This window comes from Candoia aspera, chromosome 2 (genome assembly GCF_035149785.1).
Source record: "Candoia aspera isolate rCanAsp1 chromosome 2, rCanAsp1.hap2, whole genome shotgun sequence".
NCBI classification, from domain to species: domain Eukaryota; kingdom Metazoa; phylum Chordata; class Lepidosauria; order Squamata; family Boidae; genus Candoia; species Candoia aspera.
Window position 1 is genome coordinate 54821227 of NC_086154.1, and position 26314 is coordinate 54847540.

Sequence of the window (26314 nt, forward strand, 5' to 3'; positions counted from 1 at the left end):
TTCCAACCCCTGAATTATTTTGATTCACTCAGGTAATCAAGCACATGCCTTTTAAAAACAAAATAATGATAAAACAACAATTCTCTATCAGAATTATGCTAGCCATTTAGGACACAGGACTTTTAAAGTAGTAGAACTTTCAGTAGAAAGGTGTATTTTTAAGTATATTTTAGTATAACTAAAACATGCAGCTGTTCATTGGACAGCAAGATCTCTGCATGTCTTAAGGGATGATTTCTAAACCCCAACTGCTCTTAAGAGTTCCATATTACAACAACAACTTAATGAGAACAACTTTTAAATAATGTTAGGCTCTTAAGTTCTCCATAATTTTTAATTGAGAATATGGTTAACAAAAAGGTGGTAGATATGGAGCCTGCATTAATGATAATCTTAAACTGAAGAGGGAAGAAAATGATACATTTAAATTAGATTTTTACCAAGTGCTGTGATAATTTCAGGTTACACCTAGGATTTTCTCTAGGTTTGCTGTGATGAAGACATTAAAAGAAAGTCAATCTCCCAGTTTTGAAAAGGTACCATATAATTCCAATAGGATTCAACAATATGGAATGTAGAACTCTGGCATGTTTCAAACTAGAAAAAAGAGTATGCTGTGTCCCCATTCACTAGGAATCAAAGAACTACAAAAACTAAGATATATTTAGATCTGCTTTTATCAAATAATATCTTCACCTCTCAACATATAAACATGTTTAGCCCATGTCAACTGCTTCTGAAGCAGCTGGACGTTATAAAGGCAATTTTGATACAACTAAACAATAATTGTTTGAAAGAGAAAAGTAAAAGACTTGGCCACATACAAGATCATATGAATGAACCCAAGTTGCAGTACAGGCCTTGGCCAAAATCTGAACAAACCTACAGGTATTCTTCAGCTGGCATTCCACACAAATCTTACCTTTACAAAAGGCATGATCCACAAGAAAACACTGTACATGGTCAACACACAGGACCTATGCAGGAATATTCTGGATCTTTGATTTATGCATGAGAACTTCCCAACATAATGTATCCATATTATCCAATATAAAAATAGTACGAGGGTAGATTTTTTAATATGAAAAAATACTACAGAATCCTTTCCTTGCAGAAAATCATTAACAATGTTATTGTTGCTATCATTAATGGTTGTTGTTAACAATATAATATTGTTAACAATATAATTATATTAACATAATATTTTATGTATTAAAGAGTATTAAATACTAGTATGAATAGTAGTATTTGACAGCCAGTATGCAACTGCATAATGCTGCTTCTGTCACGCTGACCAAAGTACTGGGATTCTATGGATGCCGTTTTTCAAATGTTTCATGGTTATGCAGAACTTCCTATACCAACTAGCTCATGGTAACCCCCTGAACAGAGGATGTAAATATTTTAAATATATAATGGTGCAAAGGAGCCTGTAATGTATTTTAAATTACACACATTTCATCCAGGACCCTGGATAGGTTTGTCATCTTTTGCCGCTCCCTAATCCAAGGAAGTATTAGGATGAACTCAGCTAGGGTTGACATGAAGTTCAGACCAGAACTAAAATAAGCAGAGCTTGCCTCAAACTATGCACTTGTCACAATGGTATTTCCTCACACTTCTTTCATTTGCTCTAATAAATACAATTAACATAACTTAACAACATAACATACATAAATGAGAGCCAATATGGTGTAGTGGTTAAGGCATCAGGCTAAAAAGCAGTGGGTTCTAGTCCCACTTTAGGCATGAAGCCAGCTGGTGGACCTTGGGCCAGTCATTCTCAGTCCTAGGAAGAAGGCAATGGCAAGCTACTTCCAAAATTCTTGTCAAGAAAATTGCAGCAACTAGTCCAGGAAGTCACCAGGAGTCAACACTGACTTGAAGGCACCAACAAAACCCAAAAAAGTAGTATTTAAGAATAATATAAATAAGCTTTGAAATAGATAGACCAGCACAACATAATATCTACACTTCTGGATGCTTATCACCCAGTTATGCTTTTGTATGGATTTTGGTTTTTCTCTTGTGCCAATATGATTGTTTTTTATACATCTTGGAATGTACATGTTTAGCTGTCCAGGATGGAATCTGGTTTATAGGACAGAATGTTATACTGTCTAATGAGAAACTATGTGTTTTGAGAGTCTAATTCCTCCTAACTATAGATGTGATTACAGAATTTAACTTACTTGACTTTAAAATAGTACAAAATTCTCTGATTTTATTTTTGTAATGTCTGCAGTGCTTCAGCATTTCTGCTCTGCCAAGCCACCAGCTAAGGACAGACTGGAACCTCCTGTTTGTTCTCCTTTTCAGAGCTGATGGGAACTACTATTTCCTTTGTCCCGTATCAATGGCTATAATCTGATACTAGCATTACCTAAGCAAACAGCATTCAACCTACCACCTACATCTCAGGACTAAACTGACACTAATGCTTTGGATGTCTTCTTTCCCACGTCTTGTGGATTGATTGATTGATTGATTGATTGATGTATTTATTTATTTATTTATTGAGGAAAAGAGAACATCTGCTTGAAGAAAAATACAGGATCTATACCTGCTGACAATTTTTTGCCCCTATTAAACGTAAGATCCAGTTATAGTTTATGGATCTATACTTCTGTTATTAGTAGAATCAGCAATAATTCATAATGTTGTTGATGCCAAAGTGTAAAATGAATATAACAAACATATTTCAACAATATACAAGAGCAAATATTTCATCTTAATCTCAGATTAAAATTCCCCATTCACACTTAAATTTACTTTCAAACATGGAATTTATAGTATGGACATGCTAAGAAATGGAGTCAAGAAGCTGGCCAAAGACACATTCCAAATTTCAAAACCGAACATATTTTTTTCAAAGGAGGAAAAATGCATGAAACCATATCCAAGCCACATGGATATATGTTCATAAAAATATGTTACTCTAGCATCATAACCTATGGAAAATGCTTAACTTGGTGCTGAGAAAAGATTGTGGAACATCACAATGAAGTGCAATAGTACTACTAGTTGTGTTTAAGCCAAATTCCTGACCCCAGGAAGATTGTTTTCCCAAAGCTACATTGAGACCATGAATGCTTATGAGAGTGCCACTTTGGAAAAATAGAATGAGAAACAAAATAGACAATCATGCCATCTTTCAAGTATGGATTGAGAAGCATGGAAACAACAGTTTGATGTTGAAAGCCTTTGCAGGGGGGAAACTGATTTGAAATATACTTGAAGATGGTCTTTAAAATCTGATTCAACAGTAAAAGTCCTTAATTCCTACTTGGGTCTGGTTTGAATGAATAATAAAAGATTCCTTGATTCCTACTTGATCTGTTCCCGTTGTTACTTGAGTGAGAAAGACAAATTTGGCTGGCTATAAAACGGTTGTCTGTGTGGCATCTCTTATAAGCTGCAGTACAATAGGCGCTCTCACCCAGCCACCCCAGCCACATCCCACATCTGTGCAGTTCAAAAGAGAAAGAGGGAAGCTGACAGAGTTGAGAGAAATCGTTCAAATAAAAACAAGCCCGGTGTTCTTAACGTACCATTGACTAAGCTGGTATTTGCATTATCAGTGGCAATTGCACTTGCTGCCCCATCTGTAGTTGAAGGAGGATGGAAGGAGGAATGGGAAGAATCTACTGAGTAATAATGAATAAAAGAAAAAAGAAAAAATCATAATAATATGAACAAATTCACATGGCAGAAACACTTATGGACTAATGTGGCTTTATTTTTTTTCTAAAACATAGTTGTTTTAAAGTAAGCAACACAATGTCTAGAAATGAATGCTATTACAAGAATGTTACAGAAGTGGAGAACAAAAACTCATACATGGAATATTATATATAAAAGGAAATGTGAAAGACATTTAACAGGGTTAACAAAGCTTAACAAAGTTGGTGAGAAACCGACTTTACATAGTACTTCTAATTCCTTTGTTCCACTATGCAGATATTCTTATGTTACTTTAAAAAAACTGAAGGAAAAAATATTTTAAAACTTTCTGCATTCATGAAAACTATCTATCTATAAATGATAGATTATATTTTAAATGATATCAAAATATTACAATACCCATAACTAGTATACTTAATCCATCTGAAAAAAAACCTATTTAAAACCCTTCATTCATTAATAAAGAACCATTTTCTGTGTTAAACCTAATAGTGTTTTTTGGAAACTCAAGAGTACATCCACTAATGATGTTTGATGTTCCCTTTATAGTCTAGTTTCAGAAAAACAACTTCATTATAATAGTGTTTGATGTTTACAATAGATGACGACAGAAAATAAACCACAAGCCAAAAACTGTCAGCAGTTTTCCTTACAAAAAGGGGAACAGGACAAGCAAGAAGTTCTTACACCAGAAGAAAAAGTGAAAGTTTCCTACTGATTTTGTATTGATTGAGGTGTAGCTGCACTAGAGCTGAGTTAATCATCCATAATGAAAACCTCCTCTGAAGTAGTTTCTTCTGCTGTTATCTGTGTTTTATTGGTCTTCCATTTTGCTTGATCTTTTCAAATATACTGTACTGAGAAATGCAAATGCTAAGTGAAAATTTCTGGCTTTCTGGCTTTATTTTTAGCTTCCTTTTAATGTCATGCTAATCATGTCTGGACCAGCATGTGATTTACAGTAAGTGATAAGAGATGCAGTCCTTAGTTTACCTATTCTAGTTCTAAATATTTAAGATTAAGAATGTATGCTGGAATCAATTTTGTCAGCTTCCAAAATAGGCACATCCTTTTGTTGTCTTGGGCTGCACATTTTAAAACCTATTTTTAATCACAAACAGTAGCAGGGAACATGGTGCTATTACCAGAAGGGTGAGCCCAGGATTTTCAAAACTCCATTTATGGATTTTAACTTCATTAAAAAAAAAAAAAAGGTGCATTATGCCTATTAAATGTTAAAATATCTATTTTGATGCCTAATTTTTATGTATGAATTACAGGCATGTTATTTTCTGCTTTTTAAAAAGGACAGATTGCCTGCCCATAACTCCAAAACCTACATGGTGACAGGAAACTTAAGCGTTGAGTTGAGGCTCCTGTCCCCAGTCCTGTAGATAGGAATATTTTTTGGGAAATCAGCATGAGCAGAGATAATAGTCCAGCCTTGGAGCAGAACACTGTGAATACTCAGATTTGCACAGTTTGAGTAAATGCCAACTAAATTGCTTCCATTTCTGGATTTACTCCCTGCTATCGAGAACTAACAGATTTCAGCAAGACCAATGATTCAGTCATCATTTAGGAAGTGCAACAACAGCAGAGTCTGGGACTGAATAATGTTGCTTCACAGTAAACTCAGGATCATGAAAGAAGTACTTTCACACATTAGATTATTAATGTATAGAATTTTCTGATTATCAGATATGGCACCAGCCAAAAGCCTATGGAAGGCTTGTGGAGTTTTACGACTACATGTTTTAGAACAACAGTATTTTTAGGAACAGAAGTCAATAAGTCCTGTAATGTCATCTACTAAGGAACCACAGGAGGAAAGCAGGCTTGTGAAGTAGGTCATTTTACGTCATGGCAAGCAGGACATTGGACTTGACAGGCATGTGGTCTGATCATCATGAAGTTCTGACCCAACCTGTTTATTCCATTATGATCATCATCATCTTGGAAATGTTGATCATGGCAGACAAAGTTTACATTTCTGATTTAAGAAAGCTCCTAAGTTCTTGAGCATGCATTTTATCTACTCAATTAACAGGCATCTCATCTTCCTATTAGTTTCACTGTGATGTACCAAAATGTAAATCAAAGTTTAAAAATGGCAAATTTGCATTTTAAGTTGACTTTTCCACAGATTTGCCATACAGCCAGGGAGCAATTGATAAAAATGGGGATAAAAAGAAATACAAATTTATTATTTATTTTCATTCAAATTAAAGAGCAAAAGGATTTTTCTGAATTATTCAGTCAAGTCTTTTTTTCCTCCAGTCACTGGGAGGAGAGTCTCCATTAAAAGCCTAATTTTTCTCCTATGGCATAGTATGTTTCTTATTATCTCTGGAAGTTGAGGCCCATCTTCCTGTTTCATATTTGCATTATGATTTTTGAAAAATGTTAATAAGGAAGAAAGACAGAGACTACAGGAAACTGAAACACAAAGACAGACTTTGGGAAAACTTCAAGTGTACATACAATGAATGTATAATGTTCTTACAGAACAGGGACATAAACTAACGAGTAGGTACATCGACTTCCATTTTCACAAGGTTCATGCTGGAAGCATACCAAAGTCCCAATTAAAGAAATAATGTGCGGACAGGAGAAGTACTTGGAGGACAATAGTTACTGGAGGCTTCCTTCAGTTGTCAGTCATTCATGACAATGAATGTTAAAAGCTTGCTAAATGTTTCATTTGATATGTAATAATGTGTTATGAAAGGTATATGACAAATGTGAATCCTATTTTTCACCTCCTCCTCAGTTGACAGAGTAAACTGGCAAGTTATTATTTAGAATAGGACAAGGGAGAACTGTATCCTATGCTTAAAAGAGGAGAGCTTGTGAGAAATAAACAGGATCTTCTCAAAGCAAAGCAGGCACAAATGGTAGATACTGGCAAACCCAGGCAAATGAGACTGCCTGGCTCTTTATCTAGTTCTATTTTCATCTATTTCTATTTAAAATGCCTAAACAGTAAGTCTTAGTCACTCACCCACACTTTCTGAGAAAATGACTTTTTAACTCCTGCTGGTGTATCCTGGCAAGAAATACTGTTCTTAGCAAAAGTGAATACAAGAAATGATAACCCTGTTTTTCTGTTTTGTGGGAACTGTTCTTCACTAGTCTCATTTATACTCAGTCCAAACCAAGCAGCTCTGGAATATATTTTCTTAAGTTCAAATGAACTTAGTGAGAAACTATTGGTGGATTGTGGCTAGTGCTTGCAATGGTACAGAACATGGTTTCACGCTTCCAAGATGTGTGGACTTCAACTCCCAGAATTCTCCAGCCAGCCATCTTGAAGTTGCTAAGGTTGAGAAACACTGGTACAGAATACTGTTAGCTGTGAGGAGAAGCATTTTTTCTCCCACTTGTCACCACAGAATTTATTCAGATACATATTATTTTTCATATATAATTTTATTATCTATTTTTAAAAATATTATTTTAAACATTTATAAATTGCTATATGTATATATAGTATATTATAGAAATTGTTGCTTTTAATTTATACTCCTTTATGTATTTCCTTGGGAAGAAGGCCCAGCGATCTCAAAAGGGTTTCTGAACAGAAACACTAGGGCAGGGATACAGCTTGCAGTTGTGCACAAAAATGGCTGTTTACAGATGATATAACCACAGGGGCATTATAGTTCAGTAGATTTAAGACTGTTTGTTACAGGCACAGAGTAGACTTTTATGAAAGGAGAATGAGTTTATCAATAATATGTTTACTGATGAACTAGTGATACATGACTTGATAAAGAAGAAGAAAAAATATTTAAATGAGAAATTCATTGGATATTTGTAAAGAAGATCTCTAGCCAAAACTCAAGGAATAGTGTACATTATTATTTTATTCAAAACTTACAGAAGTTCAAAAAGACTGGGAAGAAAAAAAAACATAATAATAATCCCAGAAGAAAGCAATGGTGAACCACTTCAGTACTGTTGCCAAGGAAACTGCATGGTTGTGTCCACATAATCAACTCAGGGACAGCTTTATTTTTAGGGTAAAAAGATTTGGCTTTGTGGGCTAGAGATGAAACAGTGATTGTCATGTAACTTCCCATGGAACCGAATCAGCTTTTTTTCCAAGAAATATTCCACATGGGAAACATTCTAAGCTTGCCTGTAGATATTTTATTAGGTCTAAATGTTCATTTCCATGGGTAGAAGTATTTTCCATTCATAGAAGGACAGTCTAGACAGAAGCATTTATCCACGAAGGGATCCTTCTTTTCATGGAACTGAATATTTGGATCCAACTCTGTTTTTTGTAAACTTAAATTAAGTTCAGCTACAAAACATGTAAGTCACACAGTATTGTTAATCAGTATGCTCCTGGTAAGTAGAATGAAACTCTAAAATAAAAATCATGAGCAATAAAATATGATAAAACTTTAAATAAGTATGGTTTTAAATTAAAAAGTTAAAGATACTTCAATTTATGTTTCATATTCTGAAATTACAATTCAGCTTCTCCAGATGAAAGAATTACTATAGTGAGAATTTATTTTTAATTAGAGCAATGAACTTATCATTCATTGTAATGAATTTGGGATATATAATACAAAATGAGATTTACAAAGAAGTATAGCTAATTTAAGATGACATTCCCTTCTCATATTTTAAACCATTCATACTAAGTATTCAAAACATCCAGTGCACACATAGTATAGGCAACTCACAGTCCTCATAAATCAGGACTGAATTAACATAAATTCAAGTATTCCTACTGTATATAAACAATTTGGATATCAGGCTTATGTTATAAACACAGATATTATTTGAGAATATTTAATGTAAATTTGTACCTTTTTTATCTTTTTTCTCCTCTTCCTCTCCCCCAGCACCTAGTAGAGTAAAGATGATGCCTGTTTGAGAATTAACTCCCACTGCAGTAACAAGCATTCTTCCTGAGCCTTCCATGACATGGGTACCTAAAAAGATATTTAAAATATGGGTATTAATAATTTGTACATTAAAGCTATTAGCTTTATGTTAAAGTTACTGTTAGACATGCTGAATTGTGGTCTATTCTGAGAACAAATGACACAGCTACCAGTCAGACACAATCTCACTAAGAAGACATCAACTATCTTTCTTTCCTGCATTTGCAATAATGAAAATAATTATCACACAACTGTTAAACTTGCTATATGATATTAAGATGACAAGGAATTGCTACTATGCAAGCCCTGTTCATTTTCAGTTGCATAGAACAGCCTCTTCTAACCCCTTATTCAGGTACATCTATGATTTCAGTTGACCTATATGACAGCTGTACATTTTTGTTGGCATTTTCAACCTTATTTAATTGAGCCAGCACAACATAGTGCCTCTGAACTGAATCTTTTCTCAAAAGATCCTTTTGAGATGATATATTTTTCATTATCTCCTGTCTTAAAGCATATATCAGTAATACTGTACATAATATACTATTTAAAAATGCTAAAGTGGGCTATTTATTTTTAATACATGCGTTCATTGCAATTAATGCAATCTATTTTGTCTCACAGGTATTTCTCACATGTGAAATATAAGAAGTAAAAGGATAGTTCAGAGGTAACATCAAACCACATGATGGGTAGGTTTCATAGCAGACCAAGTCACTCATTGGGGCTCTTTTATTGGGACTTCTCTTTCAAAGCAGGATTCAGTGGCACATCAGAACTAGCCTGGTGTGTTTGCTACTTCCCATAATATACAGGATAGGAATGTTGCTAGTATGTATACAAAAAGTGGGTGCCACTTAGGGGCCTCTCTTTGTGGCTGGTGCATAGGAAAAAGAGGATCGGAGAAGCGGGGTCTACAACTCAGCATGTTTGTGGTATCTGCAGCAATGGGATCCTTCTTCTGTAATGAAATATAGTGTGCTCCTTCATCAGCTGAGCTAACATGTAAGATGTCTCGGGTAGACTAGGAAGAGAAAATTCTCCATCCAATTTGCCTCTATATCAAAAGTAGGGGCATAGCTTGTATGCACATTCACCCCCATATGCTACAATAATTGATAAACCTGAGGTCACTTTGCTTTGTTATTTTATTGCTCGTAAAGTGCTACACAGTCAAACACATTGAATTCCGGACAGGAATTATGGTGTTTAATGTCCTGGAAAGTGCAATAAAAGTCTTTTGCTACTTTTGTCAATTATATATAGCATACTTTCTTTTTATTATCATCTCTGATATTGTAAGATTCCCGTAATGAGTTCTTCTTTTAATATGCCACTTCTAAAGTCCTATTACCAGATAAAATAGATTCTTTTATTATGTTATGAATGCATGTTTGCCACCTCTTTGCTTGAATGCATCCTAATTCCTCATATATTTGGAAATTGTTTCATTCTATTAATGTTCTTACCTTATTTCTTCCATTGCCATTATCAAGCAATGCTTCCCTTATTTTTGCAGACAGATGAATTACAGGGTGGTGAGGGGGTTTAAAAATTTATTTCTATATTATAGGGTCTAATGATGTTAGATGACTGCCCTCAGTTTACTTTAAAATCTGGCTAAAGATTCAGATTCTACCTCAAGCACTGTATTCAGGCACAGGTTCTTTTGCAGTGCTTGAAACTGTAAACTGAAAAGGCATTATTGACCTGCCTGAGAGAGGGGCTGCAGTGGATCAGTGGTTAAGATGCTGAGTCAGAGGACCATTAAGGTCGGCAGCTCAGCAGTTCAAAAACTGAGAGCACAAGCCGTGTGACGGAGTGAGCTCCTGTCAACTTGTCCCAGCTCCTCCTAACCTAGCAGTTCAAAAGCATGCAAATGCAAGTAGATAAATAGGTACCACTTAGGTGGGAAAATAACAGGGACATGAAAGGAGCCCCCTTGGGCAACAGTGACATCACCAGCAAATCCTTTCAATACCGAAGTGCCTTGGTAGGTGCTTCTGACAGAAAAGCAAAGCAAAGCAAAGCAAAGCAAAGCAAAGCAAAGCAAAGCAAAGCAAAGCAAAGCAAAGCAAAGCAAAGCAAAGCAAAGCAAAGCAAAGCAAAGCAAAGCAAAGCAAAACCTGCCTGAGAGATTAAACTAGGCAAATATTCAATCCAGTGCCTGCTGCAACTCAGCCATTCCACCACCATCAGGCAGTTGTTAATGCAACTGCCCTATAGGAAAGAATCCAAAGAATGTGAAAATTATTATTATTATTATTATTATTATTATTGATTTAATATAGCCATCCACTCCAGTATGTAGGCAAAGTTGCTGCCTTCCTAGTGGCTGTTCATTCAGGAGTCCCCTGCCAAGTCAGGCCCAGGTATCTCCATCTCTTATGGGCTCTGCCAAAAATCTGGCTTTTGATTGAGAAACCTAAAACCAGGCTCAACTGGTGGATGATATTTGATTTATTCACATTTGTTTTTAGGTATATGTGTTTTTCTCCTTAGCTATATTTCATTACTGTTAACTGCCCTGAATATACTGTAATTCTTAAAAGAAAGTTCATTTGGATTGCCATTGTCTGATCTATTAAAAGCATATTTCAAAGTATTGCAACAGGAAGGACACAGGGGATTCCCTTCTTAAATCTACTTACTGGCCCCAAATGGTACAGAAGCAAATTAATAGGCAGGGAAGTGCTGAATTCCTAAATTGCTGCAATGCTTACATTTATTATTATTAAATTTATATGCCTCCTGACTACCAGCGATCCTGGGCAGTTTACAAATTGTTAAAACATTTACAACAAGAAAACACAAAACAAAAAAAGGAACAAAGATGGCAGAGATGACAAACCCAGATGGGAACAAAAAGAAAAAAGAAGAAAAGTCTTCAAGGCCCTTCACAACATCGAAGGGGTGGGGGTGGGGACCATATTCCAGATGTTGATGAACAAATGTTGGAAAAGCTGTAGTTGTGTGTAGTGCTGGTGGTTTTACTGGAAGATTGGCAAGGAGGAATTGGATAATGGTGTGTACCTTAGGTTCCAGGTATGTAGAATTCTGTATGATTTTATATTTTCATGTAATGGTTCAGTATGTAGTGTAGAATTAAGCAACCATTTTTTTCCTCACTAAATGACTTGGGTCATACTTTATTTTGCCCTGTCCTTGGTGAGACATCTGTGTAGAGTTGGATGAACTTTCTCATCTTCAATCCAATTAACCTTGAAAAACAAATACTCCTTAACTTTGAGATGGTTTCATCACTTTGTATAAACAAATACTTCTTAACTTTGTTGGTATCATCCTTGGCAGGAATCCACAAACTTGAGCCTCAAATGTCTAATTTCTGGCATGAGTGGGCCATACATCCCAAGACAAGGTAAACTCATCCTCATCACTGGTAAAATCTAGTGAGATCAGACCAACAAAAACAGGTGTGAAAACTATATTAATTAGGCAAACCCCCCATGAGATGGAACTTTGATCTGGACCTGACTGGAAGGATACTGCACATTTGCTGGCATCATCTCTTTGGGCTTCCCTGACTGGCAGAAGGGGTGTAAGGTCATTGTTTCTTTGTATTATTGTATTCCTGCATTCTTCAATATTCTTTGATTGCTGTCTTGAGTTATGTTATATTCTTCAGGATTCCTGTATATTCTTTGATTTCTGTCCTGTTCAGACTATGAGGTGGCCAGACAGGGTTAATATCAAAACAACTCTTTATTGAGACAACTATTTACAAATATAAGTCCTTGTGATTAATGAGGTAGGCTGATTCCGATCAAGACCATCCAGGCAACAATGAAAGACTAGGCAAGGTTGCAGGATCACAATGTGGCAGAACCGCAGGGCAGGATTTACTGACTGGAACTGTGGAACTGGATGAATCTAGGGCGTGTGGCAAGACTGGGACTGGAGACAAGTGTCCATGATCTGAAACACCACCTGAACTGCAACAACACGTGGAGGCTAGGTGAGATCGTACTGGAACCACTGGGCAAGGCTTGGCTCTGGAGGCAAGGCTGGACGGAACTGGATATTCCAGGCTAGACTGGGTACTGAGAGCAAGACCACACTGGGCTGAAGACTTGAAACAAAGCTGAGAACTAGAAACAGGACTGGGCTGGGCTGGAGATCCCGGGCTAGGTTGGGAGCTTGGTGCATGACTGGGCTGGACTGGAGACTCTGGATTAGACTGAAAGCTTGGAACATGACTAGGCTGGACTGGAGGCTCTTGACTAGGCTGGGAGCTTGAAACACGACTGGACTGGACTGCAGATCCTGGACAAGGTTGAGAACCTGGAGCACAACGAGACAGGTCTGAAGTTCCTGAACAATGCTAGGCAATTGTAGCAAGGATAGATTGGACTGGAGATTCTGGGCAAGGCTGGAAGCTAGAAGCACAATGAAACTGAGCTGGAGATTCTGGGCAATGCTGGAAGCTGGAAGCATGATGAAACTGGACTGGAGATCCTGGGCAAGCCTGGAAGCTGGAAGCACAATGAAACTGGACTGGAAATTCTGGGCATGACTGAGAGCTAGGAACAAGGTTGGAAATGCGCCTGGAATGCACAGAGTGGTAGCAGCGAGGTCCAAAGCTGGACATGAGGCTGAGGTTGCTGGATTCGGCAGGGAGAAATCCTGTGGCAGCATGTGCAGGATACAGGTCCTCTAGGATAGGAAACACAGGCCCTGATTCCCCTCCGGCTACAGACAAGGTTTCCGACACAGGTAAGGACTCTTCTGCTGGGGCTGCGAGCTTGAAGGATCGGTTGTCTCCAGCCACTTGCTCTTTGTGTGTCTGCCTTTTATGCTGATTCCTTGTGCACCTATTCCCTTCTGTAGCCAATTGGGTTGCCTTCTCCTTTGCACGCTTTTCTGCAAGCCTTTTGCGTGCACTGATTGGAGGATTCAAATCCTCCTCCGAAGACTGGCCAATCAGCGTCTGTAATTTCTCCTGCGCTGCTGAGTCACTTCTGGGTTTTGCTTTCCTGGTTTCTGCCTGGTAAGTTTCTGTTTCCCCTTCTGACTCAGAGTTTTGTTTTCTGAGTCAGAAGCTGGCTGAAACCTCACAATTTCTCTCTCATGTTATGTGATTATGTTATTTTCTTATGCTTCCTTGGAATAAAGCCTCAGGTACTCATAATGGTGTGGTAATTGCTTCCAAATCCAGAAGTCCTTGTCACCCAACCCCACTGGGTGGGGACTAGAGCAATGCTTTGTATTGGACACACAGAACTGAGTGTGTTGGAGGAAATGGCCCTAATAAAATCCTTCCACATTTGCAGAGGAGAAAGCCAACCCAGGAGCACCAGAATGCTGTACTGACTGAGCAGGAAGAAAGACAGAAGTCTCATTTCCCATTAGCAGGTTAGTCATGGCTGAGTGTGTGAGGAAAGACTGCCAACTGGGATGCATCTCCTGACATAGCCAAGCAACACCCCAACAAACTTGGAACTTCTGTTTAAGAATGTCCTAGTCAGCCTAAAGATAAGGCCAAAGCCTTATCTTTGATCCTGAGTTAGTTTCAATAGTGGCTGACATGAATAGAACGTTGTGCTGGGAATTTTAGTTTCCTCTTATTGTATACCAATCACTAAGTGAACACTAGCAATGGATTTTTTTTTTATTCTCCCTCTTGTAGGGAGACTAAAATAATCTACGCTTTGCCTATTAGTGGGTCAAGAGCTCCCAGTTTATGATACAAGTAATTCCTGACCCTCTCTTGTGAAAAAATATATACTGGGATATAAAACTAGTAGACAAATAAACACCAATCTGAGCACATTTTACTTAAATGAGTCCAAAAAAGAAGAGAAAACCATACTTTTTAGAACTAACTTGCTAGAATAATTATTAGTGCATAAGAGTATTTATGCAGGAAGAAATAAGCGTACACCATTCTTATAACACAAAGCAGTTGCCATCATGCACAGTGAATAGAGATTTTGTGATCTGCATATATACAGTGAGAAAAGAAAAACTTATAACCAACATACTGAAATTGGTACAGAAATTAAACCAAACATTCCTAAAGGTGAGGACGAATGTAAGCAAATGTTACCTTTTTTTAAATAGTCCTTATTAAATTATTTACACAAATAATACAAACATAAAATGACAAATCAACAATAAACATAAAATGCAAAAACAAGAGAAAGAAAAAAGGAAAGGAGAAAGAAGAAAGAGAAGAGATTTAAAAGAAAGGAAATGGATTTCCAACTCCCTAAGTAATACAATTTTATACCTTGACTAAATAATTTCTTTTCACAATTCACTAATTTGGTTACAATAATTCTACAGTTCTATTGAGATTATATGAGTCAAATACATACTATTTAAATCTTGTATTATATTCATATGTTTTACACATTTACGTTAATTTTTGGGTTGATTCTACATAGTTGAAGAAGGGGGTCCAGTCATTTTGAAAATCTTCCACATTTTTATCATTTAGCTGGTCCGTAAGTTTTGCCATCTGCGCCAGATCCAGGGATTTAAATGTCCATTCTTCCATTGAGGGGGTCAGTTCTTCCTTCCACTTTGATGCATACGTAATTCTAGCTGCGGTGATCAAATATCGTAAAAGTTTTCCATGTTCATGTTCCAAATCCTTGTCCATGATGCCCAATAAATAGAGTTCCGGTGTTCTATTAATTTCTTTAGTCAACATTTTAGAAATTATATTGTGTATAGATGTCCAAAATTTTTTCGCCTTCTTACAAGTCCACCACATATGATAAAATGTTCCTGTTTCTTTTTTACACTTCCAGCAGACATTTGAAGTATTCTGAAACATTTTGGATATTTTGTAAAGTATTCCACTCTTTTACCCATAATAATCCACATGCTTCATAATATAATTTAAAATCTGGAAGACCCCAGCCTCCTCGTTCTTTAGCATCCTGCATTAATTTAAGTCTAATCCTTGATCTTTTCCTTTGCCAAATGAACTTTGATAGGTCTTTTTGCCATAATTTAAAAGTTTTGTCAGTCAATAATATTGGAATATTTTGAAATAAAAATAACATCCTTGGCAAGATATTCATTTTGATTACAGAGATTCACCCCATAAGTGATAAATTTAGTTTTTCCCACTTCCCTAAGTCTTGTTGAATTTCCTTCCATATTTTTGCATAGTTGTTTTGGTATAGATCATTAGTTTTAGCTGTAATCTCTATCCCTAAATATCCCACTTTTTTAACACTAGAGAATCCTGATTTATTTTCTAATATATTCTGAATATTTTGTGACATATTTAAGTTTATCATTTTCATTTTTTATTTATTTTGAAACCAGCTAATTCTCCATATTCTTGTAGCGTTTTTAATAAGCAGTCAAGAGATGTTAGTGGATTTTGTAGGGTAATAACTAAATCATCTGCGAACGCTCTTAATTCATATATTTCTTGTTTTACCTTTATTCCCTCAATCTGATTTTCCTTTCTAATATTCTCTGTTAAGACTTCCAAAACCAATATGAATAGTAAGGGGGAGAGTGGACAACCCTGCCTGGTACCTTTTTCTATTACGCATTCTTGTGTTGTATCTTCGTTTATCACAATTTTGGCTTTTTGGAATGTATAGATTGTTTTGACTGCCTTTATAAATGTGTCACCAAAATCCATAAATTCCAAGGTTTTAAGCATAAAATTCCAGTTTAAATTGTCAAAGGCTTTTTCTGTGTCTAAAAAGAGTAGCATAATCTGTTTTTCATTATGAATTTGGGCATACTCTATTATATTTATGATAGTCCTTATGTTATCTTTTATGTATCTTCAGGGTAGGAATCCACTTTAGTCATGATCAATTATTTCTTGTAATATAATTTTTAATCTTTCAGTTAGAATTAATGTAAATATTTTGTAGTCATTATTCAGTAGCGAAATAGGCCTATAATTTCTACATAGTGTCAGATCCTGTTTCTCTTTCAGAATTAATATAATATTCACCTCAGACCAAGATTGAGGTATTGGATTTCCTGATACAATCATATTCAATAAATCCTTAAATGGTAGTAGTATTTGATCTTGGAAATAACTATAGTATCCTGCAGAAAAACCATCTGGTCCTGGGGCTTTGCCTGTTTTCAGTTTTATAATAGCATCTATAATTTCCTGTGTTGTAATGGGGTTGTTAATTGTTGCTTTTTGATCTTTAGTTAGTTTCTTTAAATTGTGTTTTAGCAAATAGTTTTCAATTTTGTCAATTGATATTTCTTGTTTCTTATATAAATTTGTAAAAAAGTTATAAAATGCCTTCTTAATTTTTTCATTGTCAACTAATTCTTCCCCATTTTCTCGAATTTTGGTAATTTTTTTTCCTTATCTTTTCTTAATTTATATGCCAACCATTTACCCGCTTTATTAGCATGTTCGAAGTTTCTTTGTTTGATATCTCAGTTTCCTTTCAATTTCATCTGTTGTAAGTATTTTTAATTGTTGTTGCAAAATTTTTATTTGGCGATTTATTTCCTCATCAGATGGCTTTAATTGGAGCTCTTTTTCTTTTAACTTAATTTGATCTAAAATTATTTGAGTTTTTTGTTGTGCTTTCCTTTTCAAACACCTATTTTGATACATAAAGAATGCTCTCATATAGGCCTTACTAGTATCCCACACAGTACCAATACTTACTTCTTCATTTAGATTCCATTCAAAGAATTCCTTTAGTTTCTTTTTGCAATCTTCTACAAATTCTTTATTTCTCAGCAAAGTTTCATTTAATCTCCACCTATAATTTTTTGGGTGGAGTTTTATGCTCAATTGAATCGGGTTATGGTCTGAGAAGGATCTGGGGAGGGTTGTTACATCAGAGATTTTATTTGCCAGATTTTTAGATAGCCATATCATATCAATCCTGGAGAACGATTTGAATCTATCTGAGTAGAAGGTATAATCTCTGGCCAAGCCATTTTTATGTCTCCAGGCATCTACAATAGCCAAATTTTTGGTCATATCAAAAAAAGACTGAGGTAATTTTCCTTGATTTTTTAAAATTTGTTGTTCAGATTTTCTATCAATGATAGGTAAAGTAACCCCATTCCAATCTCCCATCATAATCCAATTATTATAGGGTAGTTCAGAAAGTACATTAAGTACATTTTGATAAAAAAAATTTCTGATTATCATTTGGGGCATATACTCCAACCACTAATACTTTAAGTCTTGGCAGTTCCACTTCTATTATTATATATCTTCCATTTTTGTCAGCACTTACCAATTTAGAGTTTAAATGAGCCTTTGCATATATTACAATTCCATTTGTTTTTTTTTCACTTGCTGCTATAAATTCATTTCCTAATTTCTTGTTTATCAAATATTTATCATCTTTTTTAGCAATGTGCGTTTCCTGAAGACATATAATATCTTGTTTCAATTTATATAAATAATGAAAAACTTTTTTCCTTTTAACTGGGGAGTTGACTCCATTTAGGAGAGGCATTTTAGTTCATTCATTTGAGAGAAGTATTGTAAACTCTTTAGGGCTAGAAGCTAATTCTTCTACACTGGGGTCTTCAGAATCTAGACACTTTCCTTTACTTTCTTTACTTTTAAATCTGTCAGTCCCCTCTGCATCTCTCTCCAGATCTTTCTTAAGTTTTTTAAGAAATTCCTGTGCTTTTGAGATAGTATTCAATTTGTATCTTTGCTGTTTAAACATAACATTAACTCCCTCCAGAATTTCCCATCTGAAGGGAATTTTATTTCTTTTTAAGACATCAGTAAGAAAAAAGTATTCTCTTCTCTTTTTAAGTATTTTCAGTGTTATGTCCTTCAGTATCATGATTTCCTCTCCTTCAATGTTAATTTTTTTACCATAAGAGGCCGGTATTATCAATTCTTTTGTCCTCTTTCTTGCAAATTCAATTATTATGTCTCTTGGTTTCCTATGAACCTTTGCATATTTCGAGTTAACTCTATATATTTTTTCTATATTTCCTTCTAATTTTTCTTCATCCCAGTCAATTAAATTGGCCAGCATTTGAATCACTATTTCTCTAATTTCTGGCTCTTTTTTTTTCTGGTACTCCTCTAAGCCTAATACAGTATTCTTTTTGTTTTAACTCTAACCCAGTTAAACGGTCTAATTCAGTGTCCTTTTCCCATTCTAATTTCTCCACTCTTTCTCTTACTTCTTGGATATCTGCTTTTATTATTTTGTCCATTTTCTCTAACTTATGGTCTAATCTTTTCTCAAAGCCATCAATTTTCTCTTCCAATAAATGAGTTAAATTTTGAGGGATGTTTTGAATTGTTTTCTGTGTAAAGTCTTCAAACATGGCTTTCAACCATTCACCTTCCCCCGCTTCTGAGCCTCTCCTAATCTGTCTTCATGTATTCATTTTGTTTTGTAAATATCCTTCTTAATTTTTTAGCTTATCTTAACTATTAATCCTAATACACTATTTGTTTATATGTTACAATATACAATATCTATTTCTATTTATACAGTGCAAAATATGCTTAAGTATTTATATAAAGCTATAGTATATTACAATATGGCGTGATGAATTAATTAAATAAATCAGTTTTCCCCTTATCGCAGCAAGGACTTATAATAAAGATTTTTCCCTCCAATCGTAAAGTTTTGTTTTTTTCCCCTACTTAGGAAGTTTCTTCTTTTTTCTTTATTTAGTCAGTAATTATTGTTCCTTTCATCGAAGTGAAGGGGGCAGCAGAATTGCCTAGAAAGCTAGGCTACTCACGCAGGCTGTACAGTTCTTGCTTCCTGGCTTCCCGGCTGCTCTTTTGCGGCGAAAGTGAAAGTGACAAGAAGAAAGTTAAAGCTTTCGCCTGCCGCTCCAAATCCGCTGAAGCTCTTCGCTGGCAGAGCTCTTCTTCCAGTGCTGCCTCCGTGGTTTGCCTGTCTCTCCGACTCCGCAAAGCCACCTTCGTCCTGCGTTGTAGATGAGAATATTCTCGAGCTCTCACATCGCCCATCCTGCCGCCATTCTCCTTCACCCCCAGCTTTTTCTAAGCAAATGTTATCTTGAGTGTTCAGTGAAACCAAACGATCTCCTAGGTTGGAAGCCTGCTATGCTGTTTCTGTTTAGAATTTTAGTTGTTTTTTCTCCAGGCAGTGACTGACCTGATTCCTTAATATAGCTGCATTTTTATTCATTTTTAAAAGAAAATTAATAAAGCATGATGTCCACCAGTGCTTTCTTTACTTCTGAACAAATACATGTTGTTTCTTTTTTCCTAGATTTTTCAGATTCTTTGTATTTAGATGCAGAGAGATAGAGAAATAGATCAACTCAAACAAAACATCACTAAAACATTTCTCAGACAACACCTAGACATTTGTCTGATAATTCATGTTTGGGAGCATCAAGCACCATTCTTCTTCTCTCCTGTAAAACAGTCCTGAGAAGGAGTAAATTGCACGAAAGACGCAGATTATTTTCCCTCCAAGAGAAGGTCCTTTTTGCCCATCCTGGAATATATACTGTCCCTTTTTGCAATAGAGCTATTGCCCATTTTTCATGTCTATCACAGATTTCAGAGAGTCCTTGGCAAAATGCTTTTCTCTTGCACTGGCAATAACAGCAATAAATGGCATTCTTATAATTCCATAAGAGGAATGCTGCTTGGGAACTACAGGCACAATCAATATTGAAAAGGCTCACAGGATGAATAACTTAAACACCACTTCCACTTATTGTTTACACATTCCACTTTTGCAGATGTGGACGCAGTATCCAGGAAGAGGTTAGGATGGGTATCATCCTGTTGTCTACTACAGTGTGTTGTAAGTGGTTAAGTGTTGGACTTCTGTGCTTGTACTCACATCTCTGCAATTATACCTGTGCCTTCTGCATTGTGGTTTGAGCTTTCATGAAAGAAGCTTGTACTGATTGCTTAGTTTGGCATCCTGGCAAAATACAAGGGCAAATTTATACGTATATTCTGGTTATTGTAAGAAATTTGGCTTCTCACATGTCTGGCTGATGCATGCACATCATAACATTATTAACATATCTACATCTACATCTATATCATGTAAACATTTGAAACTTAGCTATTATTGATCTGCCTATCAGAAATTTACATTATTTATTTATTTTTATTTATTTATAAAATTTATTCACCGCCCATCTCCCCCTCATGGGGGGACATTAATTTATTTGTTCAACTTACTGAATAACTTAGAACTATAAGCAACAGGTAAATTCTAGAGCAATAGCAGATAGTCTTGATAATGACAATGTCATCTTTTCATCTCCCTCAAACAAGTTCTTTGTACTGGGCTAGCAGATTAGGTATAGTAATTCAAGATATAGGGATGCATGCAATAAATATGTGAAGTTATTGGCAAAGTTAGCACTGAATGAAATGTTTTGGGATATTATCCTTAGAATATAAGTTCTCTGAATTGGAAATACATTTGCCTCAAATGAATGGATGTATTCCAAATACACCTGCCCTCAGCATAATTCCAAGTAGGGAACAGCACAGTAACTGTATTTATACTAAGGCGAAAATTGTACTTTTTACAAGCTACTTTTACAGAATTAATGGCAAAATTAATTTCAAGCGCGAGCGTATATATTAAATTTAAAACTGTAGCTGTTAATTTATGACTATTTACCTTATAGACAAAAGTCCACTAGGAAAAGCTTTTATTGTTTGTAATTTTTGATAAGTAAAAGCAACCAGTATTTTTTACTGGTTATAAAATATCAAGGGATTCATTATGAAATTTGGATTCTATACAGCTTTGAAATAAAAAGCCAAACAAGTAACAGATTTACCATTTTCTTTTCAAGAACAGATTTGCCTGACTCACTGAAAGAAGAAATGACAGTAAAAAATTTATCCAACATTAATTTGCTGATAGAATGTTATATGCTCCCTTCCCTATAAGACCTAACTTTCCCCATATTTGTTCTCAACATTCTAGGGACCCTTTGGAACTATGTCCCATAGCTATGTCCCATTGTTAAGTGAGGACCTCATGTGACCACAACTTTTGACTTGCTGTCAGTTTCCACATCAACTTCGCTTGTCAGAAGCTGGCAGGGAAGGTCACAAACGGCAACCACGTGACTGTGGGATGCTGCAACTGTGGGACGCTGTAATCACGAAGACTGGTTGTAAGTACCACTTACTCAGCACTGTTGAAAGTTCAAATGGTCACTGAACGAGTGGTCGTGAACCACCTGTAGCTCCATTAATTTACAAAGGGAAGTTAAGCATATAATAAGCCAATATGGCAAAATGCTTTTCTCTTGCACTGGCAATAACAGCAATAAATGGCATTCTTATAATTCCATAAGAGGAATGCTGCTTGGGAACTACAGGCACAATCAATATTGAAAAGGCTCACAGGATGAATAACTTAAACACCACTTCCACTTCATATTTTGAATTTCCTTTCCAGTGATACTTGTTGCCTATTCATTAAGTATACACCCAAATGCACTGGAATTCTGACATGCTGCAAGAAATTAATTTAAACAAAGCAACTGCCAAAAGAATAATTGGCAAGAGTGTGAAAAAGGGGGGAAGTGGGGGTAATACCCCAGTTAACAGATGTTGAGAAGTAGCAGATGAAATTTTTTTTTATTAAAAAAAGCAGAGTGTAACATAAGAGTAAAGACAAAGTTATGAGCAAAACTGGGTGATTTTGGATAAATCATTCTCAATCAATCCCCAGCTCCCTATATACAAAATATAAAGAAACTGGCTGCTATAAGGATTTCAATGATATAATACTTAAAGGCCTTCTACAAATGCTATAAACATAATTATTTCATTTCTGGATCTTATTACTCTATGAAATAGAGAGGTAAATTAACAATTGAAAGGGAATTTTTAACAGGATGTATGTGTTATTGTAATAATTTTAAATGTAAGAAGGATCTTGTCAACTGCCCATCAAATGAATCAAGCAGGGTGGTGCACTCTGGGTCCCACCCATCAGATAGGACTTACACGACCCAGGAAATGTGCTCCTCAGCTAAAGTGCCTGCCCTCTGAAATGATACCCCCCAAGATTTGTGAGGCTCCCACCTTTATGACATTCCCCAAATTACTAAAAACTTGTTTGTTCTCCCAAGCCTTGGGATAGGCTGGTTGTGGAGCCCCTTTTAGTTGAGCTTAATTTTCTTCTACTGGTTGGCTGTGCTCTCTTTTATATGTATGGTTTCATTTCTTTTATTTGTAACCTGCCCAAAGTTGCCAAGGAATCAGGCAGCCTCAACGCTGGAATGAACGAACAAATAAATAAATAAATAAATAAAATTGGGCTACATATTATTCTCTCTTACCACACCCACTCCCTATACACACACATACATATTTTAGCAAATATTTTTGATGCTTGGGTATGTATTTTGCTATAGTACATGTATCTTGACTAATGTTACATGAAAAATAAGTTGAATTAATGTAGATAGTTTTGGTTTTCAGAAAGTGGGTTTAATAATAAACCAGCTGAAACATTCTTTTAAAACAAAATTTGGTCTGTGTGTGTGTGTGTTCATTCTACTAACAATTGACCTGACTGACCTTTTCAATTGTTGTATAACTATTCTTAGCAAAGATTAAATAAAAGCTTGCTTTTCATCTCCATGCATGACTCAGAAGTAGCTAATATTATGCAGCAGCTAAACAAAGAATTTTATCCACCCTATTTTCTGCCAAGAAACAAATAACTGTGAATCAGAAAATAGGAAGCCAAATCTGAATATTTATGCCTTCAATATTACCAAAAATGTAGCTAGAATAAACATATTATGTATCCAATTCGTGTTGTCTGATCAATAAACTATGAAAAAGGAAAGTCCTGCTACCTTTTATCAAGACTTTTGTGACAGATATTTGATGAACAATGGATTATCAACCGCTCATCAGATTTCCCTCGCATCCCTACCCTTTGTGAACAGAATTCAGTGTTAGGTTCTTGAGAGTTTCACCTAAAGAAGATTTGACCAGCTGGTAGGAAGTTACATTCTGTTGTTGCTGTTATTCAATCATTCCATTATTTCTGGCTCTTTGTGAGCTGCTAAACATCAATCCTCCACAACTGTTACCACTTCTTTTAGTTCTTCTAAGCTCTTGCTTGTGTTATCAGTCATTGTACCTAGCCATTGTTTTTTGTCAGCCTCTTTTCTGATTGCCTTCCATTCTTCCAAGCATCAGGGCTTCTCCAATGACTGTGGCATTCACATTATGTTTCCCAAATATTTAAGCTTTAGCTTCACTATTAGTGCTTCCAGTGAGCAGTCTGATTTTATTTCATCTAGTATTGAATTATTTGTTCTTCTTGCATGGTACAGTCAGTTCTCATATAGCATGATGACTGTTGTTAGAAACCCTCATGTTATGTAAAATTATACAATCTGAATAACAGGGCTCATGGAAAAAAACAGAGTTGGGGCAGACCACTCAAGAATGAAAACTCATCTGTAACCAAAACATGAACAAACAAAATAAAAACTCCTAATATTTTCTCAGGATTTCTTCTGATTATATGTAACATTGCCACATTTAGGCCTGAATTAATGGGTGGCTGGAGATCATGTGAAGAACATATCTGACAACACTTTTGGGGGGGGGGGGGCTCAGGCTTCTACCTGAAGCCCAGAGCTTTTTCATGAGTCAAGTAAAAGCTCAGAATTATCCCATTCGTCCTCCAGAACATCACCTTGGAGCCTGCGAATCGCAACAGCGAAGACCTGGTAAGAGACAATGGGAGGTAGGGAAACCACCATGTCCAGCCCGCGTTTGTAGCCTTAACAGACACTAGGTCAAGCCTTCCTCATTTCTCAATCACCCAATTTATATTTTTAAGCTTTTTTACCTTAAGAGAAGCTTTTTACAACAAGAAAAAGTGGATTCTCTTTGTGCTTATTGCTATTTCTGGATTAACTTCAAAAAACCTTTTGTTTAGTCTTTGGCTTACTTCCCTTGAATTTTAAGGTGGACTGAGAATAATTACTCATCCCGCTGTTACTATCTTTGTACTCAGCTTGAAGGACTTAACGTTTTCCTACACATTGAATTTGCTGTTTTGACTTCCCATTTCTCTGTGCACTCTTAGTAGTTGTTAGTTAGCATATTTTTTTCTTTGGCAATTTTATTCAATAACTTTGCAAGCCTTTCATTAACTCAGTAGCTCCCATCAACTGCCTGAAACATGGACAACCTTAAGAAAGCTTATGCAGAACCTCGCTCTGGGCCCCTTTTTGATTTTAAAGAGATTTTCTATGACTTTCACCAAGCCATTATGCAAGATGTTCGGGATATTGTAGAAAATATCAGTGCTGAAATGTGTCAACTGGCTGAAGATGCTCTGCGGAGCGGGGGGTGGGGAGAAAAGGAGGATTTTTTTCCTGACAGGGAAAATGATCTCTTTGAAGAAATGCCCTTTGAAGAACCTATTTTGATGAAGGAGTTAAACTTTAAATTGCAAGACACCATCCAAGATGTTTTCCTGAAGGATTGTTATGAGAACAAGCTATGATGAGTGGGAGGTTGTCTACTGGCGAATTTGTTTTTTGTTTAAGGGGGGCAGTTGGATTGCTTAATTTTAATTTTATTATGAAAAATGCCTTAGGCATAAGATGGAGACAAGTAAATGCTTTAGTATATTTTGATGTAGGATAAGAAATCAAGAATACGTATTTGGATTGATATTAAGGCTTGTAGGACTCAATTGTACTTTAAGGATTTAAAGTTTGCTTGTTGTTTTAGATTTATAAGGTATAAGAATAAGTGTTTGAAGAAATTAAGAATATGTATTTGATTTTTTTTCAAGGATTTAGTTTGCTTGATCTTTTTTTAAGACTTATAAGGTATAAGAATAAGTGTTTGGTTTTCAGTTTAATCAGTGGGAAAATATGTGGAACAAAGGTTTGAAATTTACGCTGAATTATAATCTAAAAGAAAATTGTTATAAAATAATGTATCATTGGTATCTAACCCCTGATAAGTTGTTAAAAATGTGTAATGGTGTAATGAATGTCTGTTGGAAATATTTACAGGGGCAAGGAACTATTTATCATCTTTGGTGGACATGTGAGAAGGCTAAAAAGTTTTCGGTCCAAATATGAAATATTGAACAAAAGATTCTCAAAGTGAACATACAAAACAAAAAACCCAACAGAAATGTTTTTCTTGGGTTTGATGGAGAAGGAGTTAGAGAAGCAACATGGAAATTTACTTTTACATATGATCACAGCCACAAGACTTCTATATGCACAACGATGGAAAGAGCCACATATACCTACAGTGGAGGATTGGGTTACTAAAATAATGGATTTGGCCCAAATGGCGACCCTAACAGCTTTAATAAGAGAGAATACTGTCTCCGGATTCATCGCCACTTGGCAACCGCTTTTAGACTACCTGCATGTGATGGGGGGGGAAAATGAAGCTTTAATTGTGGGTTTTAGTGACTAAATGGCTTGCTTTGAAAGGAACAATATTAAAATGGTCTGACTGCTGGTGGGGGATTTCACCTCAAATTGTGTTTGTGCTTGCATGGGAGAAGTCGGAAACAATCTTTAGTTTTTTTACTCTTATAGTCATTTCTGGCATTTCTCTATATGCAGGGCAGGACGTAAGGGATAGGAACTTTTTTCTCTCCTGCTGACTAGGGATCGGTAAAATTAAGTAAATGGATTCCTCAGAAACAAAGACATTTAAGATGCAGTATCTCCATTCCTGATTCCAACAGGCTCTCACCCTACTGTTTACCCATGTTCCA

The 26314-nt window shown here is 35.8% G+C and overlaps 2 protein-coding genes across 4 annotated transcripts in view; both read right to left on the reverse strand.

Moving 5' to 3' along the window:
* Positions 1–26314, reverse strand: part of ATP2B2 (ATPase plasma membrane Ca2+ transporting 2) — a 169883-nt gene that overhangs the window by 79551 nt on the left and 64018 nt on the right. For 2 of the 3 annotated variants that reach the window (XM_063291853.1, XM_063291855.1), the window contains exons 6-7: positions 8514–8639; positions 3552–3647 (exon numbers count right to left, since the gene is read on the reverse strand). In XM_063291853.1, the coding sequence (XP_063147923.1) occupies positions 3552–3647; positions 8514–8639 (222 nt within the window). The remainder of the gene's footprint in view (positions 1–3551; positions 3648–8513; positions 8640–26314) is intronic. The other variant, XM_063291854.1, reaches the window with a different exon arrangement.
* The window catches only part of IARS1 (isoleucyl-tRNA synthetase 1), a 518275-nt gene that overhangs the window by 28251 nt on the left and 463710 nt on the right, over positions 1–26314 (reverse strand). The window lies entirely within an intron of this gene.